This window comes from Equus quagga, chromosome 17, assembly GCF_021613505.1.
Source record: "Equus quagga isolate Etosha38 chromosome 17, UCLA_HA_Equagga_1.0, whole genome shotgun sequence".
In the NCBI taxonomy this organism is placed as follows: Eukaryota; Metazoa; Chordata; class Mammalia; order Perissodactyla; family Equidae; genus Equus; species Equus quagga.
In genome coordinates, this window is record NC_060283.1 from 479,295 (window position 1) to 496,638 (window position 17,344).

The 17,344-nt window shown below is 64.4% G+C and overlaps 1 protein-coding gene across 1 annotated transcript in view; it reads right to left on the bottom strand.

Annotated features, from left to right (window-relative positions):
• The window catches only part of BRSK2 (BR serine/threonine kinase 2), a 67,693-nt gene that overhangs the window by 20,240 nt on the left and 30,109 nt on the right, over nucleotides 1–17,344 (bottom strand). The window contains exons 2-5 of the mRNA XM_046644787.1: nucleotides 5,269–5,363; nucleotides 3,699–3,784; nucleotides 866–1,006; nucleotides 282–398 (exon numbers count right to left, since the gene is read on the bottom strand). Of these exons, the coding sequence (XP_046500743.1) occupies nucleotides 282–398; nucleotides 866–1,006; nucleotides 3,699–3,784; nucleotides 5,269–5,363 (439 nt within the window). The remainder of the gene's footprint in view (nucleotides 1–281; nucleotides 399–865; nucleotides 1,007–3,698; nucleotides 3,785–5,268; nucleotides 5,364–17,344) is intronic.

Sequence of the window (17,344 nt, forward strand, 5' to 3'; positions counted from 1 at the left end):
CTCTGGGCCAGGCGGGCCACCTGCCACCCCTTCACTGAACAGCACACCAGAGCCAGAGCCGGGGGCAGAGCCAGGGGTCCTGCCTCCAGCCCAGGCTGCGGGGGCCTGGAGGGAGGCCCTGGGGCTGCAGGGCCACCTGGCCAGGCAGACACAGAGACCCCACGTGCATCCATGGGCTGGGCTGGGGCAGCAGCATCTGGGCCACCTCTCCGAGCCTGTGTAGAGCTGGCAGGGGTGCAGGGCTGCAGCGGCAGGCAGAGCCGAGGCAGCTATGCACTCACCCACAGCTGGTCTCCAGCAGGCTGTCGCCCACCTGCAGGGAGGCCATCCCGAAGTCCGCGATGCGGATGTTGTTCTTCTCATCCAGCAGCAAGTTCTCTGGTTTCAGGTCCCTGTGGCTGGAAGGAACCGGGTCAGGCCGAAGGGCCCAGAGCTGTCTCCCCTTCCCTCCCCACCACACAGCATGAGGCCAATGGCAGCTCCTGGTGATGTCACAGGCAGCCCATCTCACGTGGCCTGCCTGGGCTCTGGTCTGTGGGATGGAGGGACAGGCTCTCTTGGGTCGCACTGCTGGCTCTTGTGGCCCCTGGGCAGGCTCTGCTTTGCTCCCTGAGGCCCCATTCCCTTCGCTGCTTCCCCCACACCGCTCTGCCCGGAGGCCAACCTGGGGCCCCCAGACCGAGGACGCCCTGAAAAAGCCGAGGAGAGGCTTTCAACTCTTGGGTGGGCACCTGGCAGAAAATGTCCTGAGGCCCTTGAGGAGTCAGTAAGAGATGTACTGTCTACTCCAAGGGGATAGGGGAATGCAAGAGTCGGGGGAGGCACTCCTGGGGTGATGGGGGCGCCTGGAGGCACGGGCGCGTACCATATGGAGTGGCTGTGGCAGAAGTCTAGCGCCGAGATGATCTGCCGGAAGAACTTGCGCGCCTCTTTGGGGGTCAGCCTCCCCTTTTTGACCAGGTAGTCGAAGAGCTCACCTCCAGACACGTGTTCTAGCACCAGGTATCTGCGGGGATGGCGGGCGTCAGTGGGCACACACAGCGTGCCCGGCCCACCCCAGGGCCACCCAGCTAGAGCCACCATCGTGTCCTGGCACCTTCAGCATGAGGCCCCACCTCGAGGGCAGCCTGTTGGAGGCATCTCTGGTGCCTGGGGCCAGGGAGCAGGGCTACATGGCCCCCCAGCTGAGGGATGCTGGCCCGAGGCGAGAGAGGTACTGTGGTTGGACCTTGTGTGAGCCATGGCCTCGGCCCTTCCAGCCCTCCCTGGCCAGCCCAGGCAGAACTTCCCAACAACAGGATGGATCAGACCGTCGGGCCCTCAGGGAGCCCTGGCCAGCAGGACAGACGTCAAAAGGGAGTAGGCGAGGGGCTAGTAGGGTGCAGCCGGGGGTGTGGGGAAGCTCTCCCTCAAAGGAGGTGAGGGGAAGGGGTAGGAGGAGGGCCTGGGTGGGTGTGTCCCAGCTGGCAGGGTGGCAACTGCCCCTGACTTGGCTCAGTGCGGCTGGAGCGGTGCCAGGGGTGGGGACTGGGCTACTGGAGGGACCAGATGCCCCTCTGCTCAGCCAGGCCCTTTGCACCCTCCCCTCAACTGCATCACAGCGCCAAGCAGGGGTCCAGGGACCAAGGACATCTGGGCAGCTGTGCAGGGCTGTGGGGTGGGGGCTGAGACAGGACGGGGAGGTCAGGTGGAGGAAGGTGTCCAGGCTCTGGCTGGGATGATGGTGGCTGGGGGGACCCGCACCCCTCTGAAAGGGGGGTGAGAAGCGGGCTGTGTACGAGCTGAACCTGTGGTGGGGCCTAACCAGGGTGGTTTCTGGGAGAAGTGGCGGGTCCCTGGGACAATGGACTCTGATGCCTGCGGGGCCTCAGGGGAGCCTGGTCGGGACACTGAGCACACTCCCGAGGAGTCACTGGTAGGAACTGGTGAGGGTGGGGTCCCGGGCAGGCTGCAGTGGCTTTTCGGGGGGAGGCATGAGAGGAGAAGATCATGAGAGGAGCCACACAGGACAAGGGCTGGCAGGACCAGGGCCTCAGGGGCGTGCCTGGCGGCCGTGGGATCAAAAGTGACCAGCTGTCTCAAGGTCTGGTTTTGCAGGAATTGAGGGGTCAGTGGGCTGGGGGCCCTGGGCACAAGGAGCCTGTCTGTGAGGTGGAGCAGGGCCCCACCTTGGCCCCTGCAATCCCCTGGACCGGCTACCTGTCTGCCTGCGTCCAGGTCCCCCATTCCCGTCACCTTTGCCGAACTGTGCCCACCTGGCCCCGCCGTCCCAGGCCCCTCCCCAACTGCCTGGCCCCATGTTGGCCTCCTTGAACCTCAGGCTCTGCTGTCGCCTGTGTGTCTGCCTCACGAGTGACTCAGCAGCCACAGAGGTGCGAGGGGTCCCATGTCCTAGGTGTGCAGGGGGCATGGCCGCACACCCTGCATCCCAAACCCACAGGATGCCACTAAGATACTGCCAGGTGGTTGATCAGGCCAGTGGGGGCGAGGGCAGGAGTGTGGTGTGGCCCCATTGCACCTCATCAAGGCCCTAATGGTGGCCAAGTTCCGCAGTCCACCAGTGTCAGGGCCCAGGCCCGTGGTGACTGAGGTCCCCCATGCAGGGCAGCTCCTGGCACTCCACCCTCATTAAACACTTGGAGTTGGCCATTGTGCTGGCTGGGACCCCAGCTGGTGTAGTGGTGACACCGTCATGCACGAGGAAACTGAGGTGCAGAGAGAGTGAGTAACCTGCCAGGGGGACACTGGGTCCCAAGCCCTCCTGCTCCCCCAGGGCTGCCCTCGCACCGGCCTCCTGCCCCACCTCCACTGCCCAGGGCAGTGCCCAGGGGCTGAGGACGGCCACCTGGGCAGCTGGTCGGCCTGCATCAGGTGCCCAGGGCTCTAGGACGAGGGTGGCTGGGGGTCGGGGTTGTACTCAGGGGTCGAGCCAGCCCTTGTGTCTCATGTCCTCAATCTGCATGTCCCTGAGGAAACTGCAGGAGAGCCCCTCCCTCAGGGACACGGCACAGAGGGCCAGGAGCCTTCCTACAGTCACACATGCAGCAGTGGCAGAGCTGGATGCTCCCCGGAGGTGAGCCTGTGGTGACCGCCGCCTGCAGCCCCAGCGAGCTCGCTGAGCGCAGAGGGCTGGTGACCTGGGGGCACCAGGATTCCGACCCAGGTCTGCAGGGGACAGTGAGGTTTCCACTGGCCTCGGCAGCCAAGGTGTGACAGGAGGTAAGGCATACTCAGCAGCCCGGGGCCAGGCGTCCCCAGGAGGGTTGGTGGGTGGGACAACAGACTGGGTGAGGGGTCTGGGGTGGCGAAAGTACAGTCAGCCAGCCTAGGGTCCCCAGCCCGGTGAGGGAGCAGACGGGGGCTCAGTGTGAGTGGGGAGGGAGAGTGGCAGTCCCCAGCACTGATGGGGTCAAGGCTCGCTGGGGCCAGGGAGAGAGGGTCCCAGAGGCGCCTTCCCCTTGACCCCCACCGGCAGCCCACTCCTCCAGGAAGCCCCACTCCACCTGGTGGCTCAGGCTGGTGGCTCTGCCAGTCTCCAGCAGAGCAGGCCACGGGTCTGGTCAAGGAGCAGTGACCGCCACGGCCTGGGGATCGGCCTTCAGAGCCCCTCCTAAGACGGCTCCCTGCCCAGTTCCACTGCCCAAGGCCCCCAGCCCCACCTCTGGCCACCCCAGCTCTCTGGACCCAGCAATACCTACAAATATTTTTTGTTTTCATAAACGTCGTGCAGCTTTAGGACGTGAGGGTGCTCGATGAGCTTCAGGATGGCAATCTCCCGCTCTACCTGCTCGGGAAGAAGAAAGCACGTCACGGTGGGGGCAGGGGCTCATTCCCTCACAACCCCCACCTCCACCCACCGCCCGTCCCTGCGCTCTGAGGCTCGACGTCTGACGCCGCGTACGGGGCCAGGCTATGGGCAGACACGGACACCGCTGCCCGCCTGCCCTCAGGAGCCTCCCACTGGTGGGAGACTGAGGGGTCTGAGTGGACTGAGCCCCTCGGGATGCCTCAGTGGGCTCAGGGGGCAGCACGGGGCTTTGGAGCGGGGCCAGTCTAGGGTGGGCTTTCCACCCGTGTGGGCCAGCCGTCCATGTCACATTGCACAGGGCCCCACCCCTCCCCCGGCCGCACCTGGTCCCTGCAGGCCGTGGTGGGGTGGGCCCAGTTACAGCCCCAGACCCCCTTCCACTGAGCACCTGTCCCTCCCCTCAGAGACCTCATGGGCAGCACACTGAACCCATGAGTCCCAGTGCCCCAGCCAGAGCCCAGGCCCCAGCCAGGCGCTGTCCAAGGCAGGGTCGCAACCTGCCTGCCCCCTGCTTGCACTGCCCCCACCCATCCAAGGGACCCCCGCCTCCTCTTAAAACCGTCCCACCTCAGGTCCCTGGGGTTTCCCAGTTGGGCCCAAGTCCCTCCCTGCCCCCAGCAGCCAGAGGGGTCCTCATTGTGTCCCTGGCTCTCACCCTGGCCCCCTGCACATCTCCCCCGCCTGGGCAGAGCCCTTATCACGGCCCCACGAGCCAGGAGGCCGCTGCCCTACAGCCCTGAGCAGACGAGTGAATTAACCATGTGGAGGGTCCAAGAGGCGCAGCCCATGGGCGGGGGCTCAGGGGCGCAGCCATTGGTGATGGGGCAGACCCCGCTTGGCCACCCACCTGGGAGGTCTCAGCCACCCACACCCACGTGTGAGCAGGCAGATGGACACCCCGAGGCCTGCGCAGCTCCTCCCCACTGAGTGTCTGGGCAGACCCCAGGAGTCCTCCACTCACATGGAGTCTGCTCCAGCCCCAAGGGGGCCAGACTCCCCCACGAGGCTGCGGGGGGCTCCCAGGACTGGGGGGGCAGTGGGAAGGAGGGAGCCTATCACGTCCTCTTTCTTCCTCAGGGCAGGGGTCTTGTCCTGATTCTAACTGGAAACTGATGCCCAGCCTGCTGTCCCAGCAGGTCAGAACAGCACCTGGCCGTGCCCCAGGCCCCTGGCTGAAGCAGGGAGAAAGGGTGGGTAGGGCTGGAGGGGAGGGGCCCATGTGCTGGGTGGTGATAGACTGACCAGACTGATGGAGGCCAGGAGAGGGAGCCAGCTCTGCTGCCAGCAGGAGAGGGTGTGCAGGGGTGAGGGACGCAAGGAGCAGGCCAGGGCAGGACCCATCTGGGCTGGCTTTGCTGCAGCCCAGCTCTCGGCCCCACCCACGGGGCACCCACCGCAGGGCTACCCCAGGCTGGTCTCGAGGCCCCGCCTGCCCCCCCAGACCCCGGCTTGTGGTTCACCTTCATCAGCACAGACTCGCTGAGCTTCTCCCGGTTGACGATTTTGATGGCCACCTTCTGGCACGTGACACAGTGAACCCCCAGCTTCACGAGGCCTGCGGCGGGGAGAAGCCCATCAGACCCCATCTGGGGCCTCGTGCAGGGCCTGGAGGACTCTCAGCCATGGGCCCCCAACCTCGAAGAGCTTTCCTGGGGGTGGCCGCGGCCTACTCTCCAAGGCCCTGGCTGAGGGTCCCGTCCCCTCCACCCGCCTGCCCCTGTGTCCTACCCAGCCCCTCACTCAGGGTCTGGATCTGACTCCCCCACCCCCCTGCCAGCGTGCCTGGAGCCTGGCAGACTCCGGCCACTTCTGCTCCATGCTCCTTGGTCACTGCCCAGAACGGCTCCGTGTGGAGCGTCCCTCTGTCCCAAGCCACATGCCTCCTCCCACATACCAGCCCTGAGGCCTCCTTGAGCCCTGGGTCTCAGGCGGACCCTTGCTCTGAGTCCCTCCCCCAGGCCTTCAGCCACCCCCAGCAGGAGGGCCAGGGTGCCCTTGGGTCCAGGGCCACTCCCACCCAGCCCCATGAGGCCCCACACAGACCCCTACCCCCAGGACACCCAGCCTCTGCTACCCTGCGACCCCCACCCATCACCCTCCTTTCGGTCTGCGGACCCTGGACAGAAGCGCCCGACACCTGCACCCAGCTCGGCACTCCCCCCAGGTTGCGGGGACTGCCTGCCTCCCCTGACCCCCACGGGGCAGAAGCTCTGCTGACTCAACTCTGCTTGCCCCACACTTCCAGTCCCCACAGTCCTGGGGCTTGTCACGTGGGCATGGCTGGGCGCCTGCCTCCCCTTCCCTCCCTGGCTGGGCCACCAGTAGCCCCTCTCCCACTGTGACCTGGCCTGCTGCCCTCTGGCTGGACTGCTCTGTGAACTCAGCCCAGGAGACCTATGCTCTCCTTCCAGAGCCCCCACCCCAGCGCCCCCAAGGCGCCTTGAATCCCTGATGGGCCTGGGGAGGTCACAATGGTCGGGGCTGCCTCCAGCCTTTGGGGCCTAGGGGGCTGCCACGTGGAGGGTGAGTTGACCAGGGCACCGCAGCCCGACCTCGACCTCTGCTCCGTTGCGAGGGGCGCCCCTTCCGTGAACCCTGAGGGGCGCCCACACACTGCTTCGTCCCATCTCCACCAGGCACCGTGTCCAACTTAGAGCTGGCCGCTGGCACCTGGCCCCGGACTGCTGCCACGTCAGCCTTCACGTGGTGACCGCCTCCTGGGGGTATTCCTGACTTGCAGGAGCCCTTTGACTTTCACGGGAAATGAATCCTTTGTCACATCCATAGAAGACAAGTCCCCTCGCCACTCCCTCACGCCTCCTCTCATTCCTAGCACACTAGGTCCTCCCCTGGGGTCGGAGGCCTCCTGGGCCCCTCATGCCCCATCTCGCCCAGCGGCCTGCACAGACTGCCCCACAGCCAGAGCCTCTGCCATGGGCAGTGAGAAGATGACACTGTGCTCCCTGAGGCAGGAGCAGCTGCAGGCCAGGCTGGGGACAGAGGGCAGGTGGGGCACACAGACCTTGTGGGAGCCTATGCCCGGGGCCTGAGGCTCCCACACTCTGGGAAGCCCACATGGCAGCGCTGTGCCTGCTGAGCCGGGGCTCCTGCCCTGGGAAGGGCTGCGGGCTCCGGGGCCTCTCACGGCTGCCTTTGATCTGGCGCTCGAACCCTGCGATTCCAGGTGGAAAGGAGCAGAGAGCACAGCACGAGGAACGGGAGGCAGGTGTGATCCAGAGCCTCCGAGCCGGGGCCCAGGGACCCCACGGCCTCCTAGACAGAGTCCAGCCATGGGCAGGACTTGGCCCTAGTTAGAAGCAACACCTCTGTCCTGTCCAGCAAGACCCCAAACAAGGTTCACAGGCCTTGAGGAACGGAGGACACAATGGTGACAGGTGGCAAAGACCACTACTACGAGGGGTACAAGCACCTACAAGTTCTCAAACGCCTGTGACAGATGCCAACATGGTGTCCAGACAGCAGGCAACGGTCCCAGGAAGAGACATCAATGGCCAGAAACACCCACACATGAGCCGGAGAGACCCTACAGGGCAAAGGACGCACTGCCCCAGGACGCACCATCGGGGCCGAGCCCTGGGATGGCATTCCTGAGCGCAGGAGGGCCTGCGGCCAGCGGTGCACAGCTGCTCATGTAGCAAAACCGGGGAGTGACCTGGAGACCGCAGGCAGGAGGCAGGGAGGGTGTGTGCCTCAGCCACCAGGGTCCTGAGCAGACCTCCGGAGACCACACGACTAAAGCGCACTGACCAGGACCACACGGCCGCCAGCTGCGGCAGGAATGCACTGTGTGCACATGCCCTGTGCACAAGTCCCGGGGAGGCTGGGGTCATGGATGTGGGGGATCGTGGCGCTGCTTCCGGGGAAGGGAGAAGAGTGGCCTCCAATCAACAGGAGCCTGGCAGCAGCATGGCCAGCTCTCCAGAAGCAGAAAGTTAAATGGATGACACAGCCACTGTGGCCACTGCTGTGAAGAGGACAGCAGTCTGCCAAGCGCTGTGTGCCGTGGGGCTGTCCCCACCCACATCTTATAGTCGAGGAAACAGCAGGTCCCTCACCCACTGGTGCACAGCCACTCAGAAAGGCCAGGAGGACAGTGGGCCCAGTGGACGAGGTCAGGGCACAGGTCTGCTGTCCCCACAGAGCTGCTTGCGGGCCTGTGGGCTGGGGCCTGTGGTGGCCAGGACGCATGGCTGGGGTGCAGGAGGGCTGCCCTGGGCACACCCAGGAACTCTGGTGGCTCCCTCCCTGCCTTCATCTTCCTCCATTTGCCGCCTCTCTGCCCAGAAAATCCTCTACTCTGCAGACTCCTACACACCCCTCAAATCATGGCGTGGAGGTGCCCCTTCTTGGGCAGTGGCTCAGCCCTGGGTTTGAAGGTCTCCCACAGCTCCAGGGTCCTCAGAGCAGGATGTTTGGGTCCCCAGAAGTCCTGCCACCTCCTTGGAGGCAGGGAGTGGAGAGTGTGCCCTCAGGAGCCCTGCTGAGTAGGCTGCAGCCTCCGATGGATGCAGTTTCCGTGGGAAGCCCACGATCGCCCTAGTTATCCAGCTCTCCAACTGCTCAGGCTCATTTTCCAATTGCAACTTTATCTCTACTTACTGTCTTTACAGCAAGGGCAGGCGCATGTCGAGACAGGGTAAGTATACGGTGTCACAGATAACTGTGGGAGCAGCGGTGTGGGCGCGCAGGCAGCTGGGCCCGAGGGTGCCAGGCCTCCGCGCAAGGAGGGGCTGTGGCATGGTGGAGACACAGGGCCATGGAGGGAAGGTATGGTTTAAAGGCCAGGGACCCTGGGCCCCACAGGGCTGTCCCACCCGCGGGCTCCCCACTGCGCCCAGGCTCAGGCACAAACGTGGTGTGCAGTAATACGGGCGCCACCCCCAGGGCCAGGACAGTCACAGGGACGACAGGTATCTGAGAGCAGCCTCTGCACTGGCCCCAAGCGCCGAAGAGTGTGGGGCCCTCCTGACCTGGGCTAGGGCTGGGGCTGCAGAACAGCCTCGTGAGCCCCCACCCATCCCCTGCGCAGCTACCGGAGCTGTAAGGCCCAGAGGTGGCTGCAGAGCTGGTGGGCAGGGTGCTCTCTGGGCTCCGCTCAGCAGCTCTCGGCGGGCGTGCCCAGCCCTCCTGCCCCTGCCAGCCTCCAGCAGGCAGTCTGGGAGGAGGAAGGAGGCCAGCCCAGTGTGTGCTGGGCCCTGGTTTCTTAAGGGGCCCATAGGGCCAGGGCCAGGAGGACAAGGGTGGCCCTGAGCAGATGCCTTGCCTCCCCAGTTGGCTGTGACTTCCTTTTTCTTCTTGGTCATGGTCCTTCGGAAAAGACCCTGCCAGAGGATTCTGAGCCCTGGGAGCCCCCAGCGTGGGCCCGGACTCCACTGGCCAGAGACTGTCACTGGGGCTGGACCCACTGCCCTCTGGTCTGGGAGGGAGGGGGACACTCTGTGTCCCGGGATCCAGCCCTGCAGCCCAGTGGGTCAGTCAAGGTCAGAAGGCAGCAAGTGGGGGCGGTGGGGCAGCCTAGAGACACCCTTCTCCTCACAGGCACAATGGGGTTTTCAATGAGGCTGGAGCACCAGTGCGTCCCGTGCGTTCCAGCCTCAAGTGCTGTTTCCAGCCCAGAGCAAGGAGCCTCCAGCGGTGCTCCAGACCCACCTCATGTGGGGAAGGCCCTGGTCTGACATGGCCCCAGGCCTGCCTCCCAACCTCTCAGGTGGCCCAGCCACAGCCTGCTGACTGCAAGCCCAACCCTTGGGGGTCCTGGGTGCTACCTCCACCATCTGCCATGAGCCTGCAGACCCCATGGACAGACAGCTCAGCACTGCGGGTGGCTCGTCCACTCTGTTCTCTTTGTGAGGCCGAGAGCTCCCCCTGAAGTCCTTGATCACCCACTTCCCTCCCTCCAGGCACTGGAGCCCCATCAAGCCCACTTCCCTCCTACCAGGCATGTTTGGGAACACCAGATGTGAAGGTCCTGCCCCTCCCTGGAGCCCCTTCCCTCTCTGCCTGTGGCCATAGCGTCTTGAGCCCCCCCGGCTGGCCCCAAGGCATACCACACCCGGCCCATGCCACCTCTCGGGGTGCCCAGCAGCATCCTGCACACCTGGCCTTTTCTGGCCGCCCCATGTGTGGCTGCTGCAGGGGGCTGGGACCAGATGGGGGTCCTACTCCTCTTGGTGATTCTTGAGTGGGTTTCCATCTCTGATACCCTCTATGCCCCACCCACACAATGTCCACATCTTCTGAGACCTGGATGGTGGGAGGCACTGTGGCTTATCCGTCGGCTCCTGCTTTGCTGCACCGGGACCACCCTCCCCAAAGGGACGGCATCTCTCAGAGTGTGCAGGTCCTGCACTTGGTGCCCCTGAATTGACCCTCACAGTTGCTCCCCACTCCAGCCCCGGCCAGGCCCTCACCAATGGCCCAGTGGCTTCTCATCACCACAGACCCTTCCCAGCGCATCCCAGCCACCCTGTACCGGGTCCAGGAGGTCTTGAGGCCTAGAGGTCAAGCTAAGGAGGCTGGCTGCGCCGTGAGAGCTCTGCCCACTGTGGGGCCTGGCCTGCGGCCCCTTACCCAGCCGGCCACTCCACTTAGGCAGACAGCCTCCGCATCACCTCCCTGAGGCTGACGTGTCCTGTCCACTGGGGAAGAAGACTGAGCGGAATAGTGACCCCGAGCCTTCCCCTGGTGGGGTCCTCTCGGTTTCCACCCCAGCAGCTCTAGCCCCTGTTCGCTGGCCACACCTCTGCATGTCTACTACCTGCCAGGCCTCAGTCCAGGCCTGGAAGGTCCCTGCATGGAACCCAGAGATGGGACAGGCACATATGTGCCAGAGCACACACACCACACACGGGTCCCGTGGTGGGACTGCCCTGCCTGCGCCCACCGCGACACAAATCCTGCAGCCTCTGCATGGGCCTGGGACACCACCCTCCCCTTCCCCCCACCCCCTGCCTCCACCGCTGGCCCTGGCAGAGTCCCGGGAAGTGCAAAGATGGCAAAGCAAGGGGAGAAAGGATCTTCTGTTGTTTCTCATTCAAATTACCAAATCCTAGATCGTGCCTCAGTCTGAGAGCACCCATCCCCAGAGGGAGAGAGAGGTGCCCCTCGGCGTCTGGGGCCCCCAGGAAGGTGCTCAAGACCTAGGCCCCCGTTTCTGACTCAGTTACTCTTGGCAGGTCTGCCCTTTTGGCCCGGCCTGGCCGCTCCCCAGATGGGGTCCTACTGCCCACTCGGCCCTGCCCCCTCCCCACCCCTCCTCCCACACTCCCCAGCCACAAGCCACTCTCCAGAGCCCTGGTGTTTCTGCCCAAAAGGCCCTTCTCGCCTGTGCGCCCCACTCAGTGGCAGCTTCGCGGGTCCAGTGCTCAGTCGTCACCTCAGGGCCACCTCGGGGACCCCTCCTCCAGCTTCTGCCACCTCTCCCCTCCCCCAAAAGAGGGCAAGAGTTCAGAGAAAGGACAGGAGTCAGCAGTCTATCTGCAAGGCCCAACCAGGACGTGGGGCAGGAAGACCTGGCAAAGGAGTGGATTACGAGGCTCCAGAGGGAGGGTGAGGAGTGGGGGGTCCCCAAGACTCTGCAGAGCCACTCTGGGGAAGGGTACCTGGGGAGGGGCCATTCTGGGGAGGGCACATTCTGGGGAAGGGGCACCCTGGGGAGGGGGCACTCTTGGGAGGGGCACCCTAGGGAGAGGGCGCCCTGGGCACGGGGCAGTCTAGGGAGGGAGCGGAAGGCTTTCTGTAAACCAGGACCCTTGCTGCCTGCAGCTCCTGACCACAGGTGACAAAGGGCAGCTGCTGTCCGTGGTGCTGACAGGGCCAGGGGCCCAGGGCCGCTGGGCCTGGCCTGATACCCTAGGCCTTCAGAAGACAGAAAATGGACCGTGAGGGGGAATGAATGGGGACATGCTGCTCACGTGAAACCGGCTGCATGTGCTCACCCTGCCTCCTTGCTGTGCAACACACTGGGGACCTGGGCTGCGTGTCTGCCGGTCCTCCGGCAGGGTGACCCAAGAGCAACATCCCCTGTAGGGTCCAGGAAGGAGACTCACAGGGCAGGATGTGTCAGAGCCCAGTTCTGCCCAGCTGCCAGCCCCACCCCTACCTCCCCAGGCTTCTGCTGAGCCAGGAGGTGGAGCAGGGCAGCGCCCGCCAGGCCCCCCCGGGAGTCCCTCGCAGCTCCTCAGGAGAGGCCAGCATTCGGCCACTAATGCTCACAGGACCATGCTGAGGGTCACTAATGCCTGAGACCCTCCTTCCCATAACCGCTGTGCCTCTGGGGCCACGTGGCCAGCTCCCCAGGGCCATGGACACAGCTAATGGTGGCCCATTTTGATGCCTCACTGTGGGGGCTGGACTCGTGGGGCATGAGTGGGGAGCAGGTCCTGTGGCCAGGTGAGCAAATCCGCCCGTCTTCCTGGAGCAGCCCCTCCCAACTGGGCTCTCCCTGGAGGAGCGTGGGGCAGTGGCACCACACCAGCTCTTGGAAAAGTGAATCAGCAAAGCTGGCCGCCCTGAGCCAGCCCTGCCTCCCCCACCCCGGCTGCCCACAGTGGGCGGGCAGGGCGAGGCACAGCCTGCTGCGGTTGCGGTAACTGAGAAGGCACCCAGGATTGCAGGCAGGAAGGGGCCGAGTCCCCTGGCCCCACAGGGAACGCATTTTCTGGCATCAGCACACAACGGCCTTCTGCTGAGAGCAGGCTGCCCTGACCATCACCAGGGCGGAGCTTCACCAGGGCCAGGTGCAGTGGCCTCTCTGGGGGAGGCTCCCGCCATCGCTCCTGGCAACCTCACGGTGCTGCCCTGGCCACTGTACCCACATGTACCACAACCCCACGCCCAGCCCAGGAACCTCCAGCTTGCCCTCAGGAGAGCTTATACACACCCTCCTGATGGCAGGAGAGGGCGGGGGTTCTGGAGGCAGAACTGAAGGGGGAGGGGTGGGGCACAGCAGCTTCCACAGACCAAAAGCTCAACACAGCCAGATACGCCCGGGGACGGGCAGCCAGAGGCAGAGGGGCCACAGGACCAGCTGGCCCGAGTGGACTCCTCAGAGAAGCTGAGCCCTGGACAAGGGCAGATTTAGGAGGCTGAGAGGCCCCTCCCCAGCTCCCAGGGAACCCCTGGGCTGGAGCAGCGAGCAAGGAGGCACGGCCTGCTCACTTGCTCAGGACAGGCATTTGCAGGGTTCCAAGCTGCACCTGGCCCTGCAGCCTCTGGCCTCCCAGGCCTGGCTCTTCCTGCCACTTGGTCACCCTGCTGCTCCAGACTGCCATCAAACACTGCAGGTGGCTGCCTCCAAGAGGACTCCTGAGCCCCCCTCCTGGAAGCCACCTCCTGGCAGTGTGGTCCTGCCCACACGGCACCACGGCTGGTCTGTGTGGTCAATGGAAGTGGCAGAAAGGATGGATTTGTCCTTCCGAGAGGAGATGATAACAGCACAGCTCCTTCTGGGGTCCCATTTTAGTGGGCTCACTGCTCTGAGGAGCCCAGCTCCCTTGTCTTGAGGCAGCGCCCTGTGACTTACACCCACATGGCCAGGAACTGGCCTCCAGCCAACAGCCGTGAGCCAGTCTCCAGGAAGCTGTATCCTTCTCCTTTAACACAGGGAAGTTTCTGCCACTGGTGTCACCCTGTCCCATCTCCTGCCCTTCACCTGACACACAGCCCCTCCACTGTCTGCCTGGTTGGGTGGGGGATCCTCAGGGTGGGCTGGAGGTCACACCTCTAGAGCAACAGTTGGGACATCCTCATGCCCACTTGGCTCTCCTCCTATCATGCCCACACTCACCCAGAGCTGGGGGTACCCCTATGGAGGCTGTGGGGAGGGGCCTTGGGTGCCCCAATTAAGACTTCTGGGAAGAGCACCACCTTCCCTCGCCTTCAGGATCAGCTGTGCTCCAGGTCACGGCCTCCGGCTGACCACTGACGGCTCCCAGATCAGCCTGTGCTCCAGGGCACTGCCTCCGGCTGACCACTGATGGCTCCCAGATCAGCTCATACACCAGGTCACGGCCTCCGGCTGACCACTGAGGGCTCCCAGATCAGCCTGTGCTCCAGGGCACTGCCTCCGGCTGACCACTGAGGGCTTCCAGATCAGCTCATGCACCAGGGCACTGCCTCCAGCTGACCACTGAGGGCTCCCAGATCAGCTCATACACCAGGTCACGGCCTCCGGCTGACCACTGAGGACTCCCAGATCAGCTCGTACACCAGGGCACTGCCTCCGGCTGACCACTGAGGGCTCCCAGCAACCAGCTGAGCTGCTCCTGAGCCTGTGAGCACAAAGCTGTAGTGCAAAACTGGGGATGCCATGGGTTCCACCTGGAGCCCCAAAACAGTGATAGAACATAGGGGTTGAGTGGTGGCCCCAAGAAGTTGTGTCCAGGTCCTAATGCCTGGAACCCACAAATGTGACCGTATTTAGAAAAAGGACCTTTGCAGTGGTGATTAAGTTACAGGTCTCAACACAAGATCTCCCTGCACTTAGAGCGGACCCTAAATCCAATGACAAGCGTTCTCTTAAGACAAAGCAGACGGAGATTAGACACAGACATGGGGGGACGCCACACGAATGTGAAGGCAGCTTCAAGGCGATACATCTACAAGATGGCCAGCGGACCACCACAAGCTGGGGACGGCCCTGGGACAGATTCTCCCTCAGAGACCTTGGGAGGAACCAACCCCCAGACTTCCAGCCTTAGGAGTGAGAAAATGGGGTTCTGCTGTTTCAGTGGCAGGCGGGCGGTGGTTTGCTGGGGCAGCCACAGAGAACTGGTGCTAGGCATCCTCAGCTCACACGAGGTTTGCCTGTAGTTTCCTCTCATCACAGCCCTCCTACTATGTTTCAAAAGGGTGTTTGGCTCATTCCACGAGGACTTTATCTTCAACTCATTCACTGTAATGCGAGCTTCTCCCATCCCCACACTCAGCAAGTGTGTCTTTGCTCGGAGAGCAGGCTGCTCCTAACAGCACTTGGCACACAGGGTCTCTCAACCCAGCATTGGCCTGGAAACATCCGGGATAGGATTTGGGGGAGGGGTGCTGGGTTCTGCTGCCTCTGTGAGAGCCCACAGCGGTGGCTCAGCTGGTCTCACCATTGCCCTGCCCACAACAAGCGCGGCTCTGCGGGGAGGGGCCCAGGAGGCTACAGACCAGTCACTGGAAGCCGTGGCTGAGGCCCTGGGGCAGGGTGGGCTCTGGGCAGTGGTCAGGCCCAGATGTAGCCACCTGTTCCAGCAGTGCCACTGTCTGGTCAGAACTACGGTTCCCAGGATCTTCCACTTAAACCCAGATCCTGACAGCAGCTCAGCTCCCTTTCTCAGAAGGGGAAACCGAGGCTGGGCGAGGCCTGTGTGACCCCAAGGCCCATTCTCCTGCCACTGCCCATGGGTTCAGGGTGAAGTCTTCCCAGCCCAGCCCCGGAGGCAGGGTTTCCCCGACAGGTGTGGGCACAGCTCCACTCCCAACACCCCCCTGCACAGGCTTGGGGAGTCGAGGGGGTGCTGGCCCAAAAGGTGGGGCGAAACAGAGAGGCTGGAGGGAAATTCGGTCAGTTCCTGGGCTGCCACAGGGGCGGGAAGCTCCCTTTCAGGACCATGGACAACGGCTGGCACAGCCCTGCAGGACCCAGGGACAGCAGGTAACTTGCTCCGGGACACACAGCTGGTGCTACACCTTAGCAAGGGTGGCCGTGGAAGCTGGTGGTCAGCGCTCCCAGGGAGCCTCCTCCGGCCACACTCTTGCCCTTCCCGGGTGTGGCCTCGAGGCCTGTCCACACCACGACCTGCGGTGAGCTGTAAACCCGGGACTCCACAGGTGCGCACATCCCTCTCTGCATGGCCCCTCGCTTGTCACACCAGCAGCGATGTCCAGAAGTGCATCCCGGGTTCCGGTACTGGACACTGAGCACACTCAGGGCCACCCTCGCCCACCACAAGGCCCCACATTCCTGGCTGCGAGTTCGGTCTCAGGCCCAAGGAATGGCCCTCGGCAGTGGGAAGAACACCCCCTCCAAGCGTTGGATGGAGAGGTGCTGCAGGAGGCCCCACCCCTGCTGGGAGAGCGCCCCATGCCCGGCATGCTGCAGGCCAGGAGGGAGCGTCCCAGAGAGGGCAGACCCGCCAGGGCTCCCTGTGCACAAACAGGCTCCAAAAAACTGGTGGTAGTAGGGTGGGCCGGAAATGGAGCCTGGTGTGTGGGAGGAGTAGGTGGGGCCCAGGTGGCACCAGCTGGAGAGGTATTGTCGCCGGCTCACGAGTCTCAGAGGCCCGTGCTCAGGGAGGCCTCGAGGTGCCTCCAGCCTCCAGCCTCCAGCGGGATGACCATCACTGTCCACCTGCACCACCCGCAGTCCGCAGCTGGAAGAGCCCGCAGGGTCCTGGCAGCGCCTCTGCCCTGCACCCCTCTCAAAGCTGTGGTTGGGGGGAATCCCTGGTCTTTTGGCCCAGGTCCACCTCAAAGGCCTGTGTTTCAGGGACCGTGAAGGGAGAGGCCAGCACCTGTGGGAGGTGGGAGTGTGGACTGCACTAAGGCTGCCCCCACCACGATATAACAGTGGCCTGGCGCCCAGCTGCCAGCACCCTCTCCGTCCCACCTGACATTGGGTCCCACCTGACTGTGCTTCCCGGGGTGAGCCCCGTGGTGAGGCTGGGAAAGTTCCGGGACTTCGGTGGCACCTGCACGACCCTGAGGCTCTGAGACCACATGAAGGATGGCCACAGACCCACCCGCCTCCCGCAGCCAACAGCCACCCTGTACCTAGACGGGAGACTGGGCCTAGGACGACGGTGCAGGGGCTGCCCCCACCCAGGCCATGCCTTCAGCCTGTCCCCTCCTCTCCCAGGCCTGGTCCAGGGCCACCCGCTCACATCCGGCTTCCAACTCTGCTCCTCGCAGGCAGAGGGCAGGAGGAGCCCTGGGCCGGCGGGTTTGGTCCTTGGGTCCAGGGAGCACACCCCACTGGCCTGGGCTCCTCAGGTCGCATCCCAGGGGCCGCCCCCAGGCCCGGCGGCCGCTTCAAACACGCGGCAGACTCCGCCCCTCGCCCCTCGGGCTTGCTCTGCAGAAGCACGCTGCGGAGAGAGCCGCCCCTCCCCAGCCTGAGACGCTGAGCTCTCGGCTCCGGGCAGGAGGGGGCTCTTTGAAGTTGCCACAGACATCAAAGAGCTGCGTTCCCGCAGCCCCCCCACTCGACCTCCTTTTCCAGCCCTGTGCGCCCTCTGCCCCAGCTGCGGGCTCCCTCAGTCTCTCCTCCGGGGGCTCCGAGCTCCCCGAACCCCTCCTCCTCTTCCATTTGGGTGGGACACACCCACCCTGGGCTTACCCACGTTTCCGGGCTCTGCGGAGGCCCTGCTGGCGGCAGCTCCCGGTGGCACCCCACACCCCACCGTCACGCGGCCCGGCCCCTGGTTCACGCCCACGCAGCTCCCCGGGCTGAGAAGGAGGCCCCATGGAGGGAGGCGGAGGGAGCGCCGGGGCGCCGGGCACCCCCAGCTCTGCTCACTCTCAATATAGATT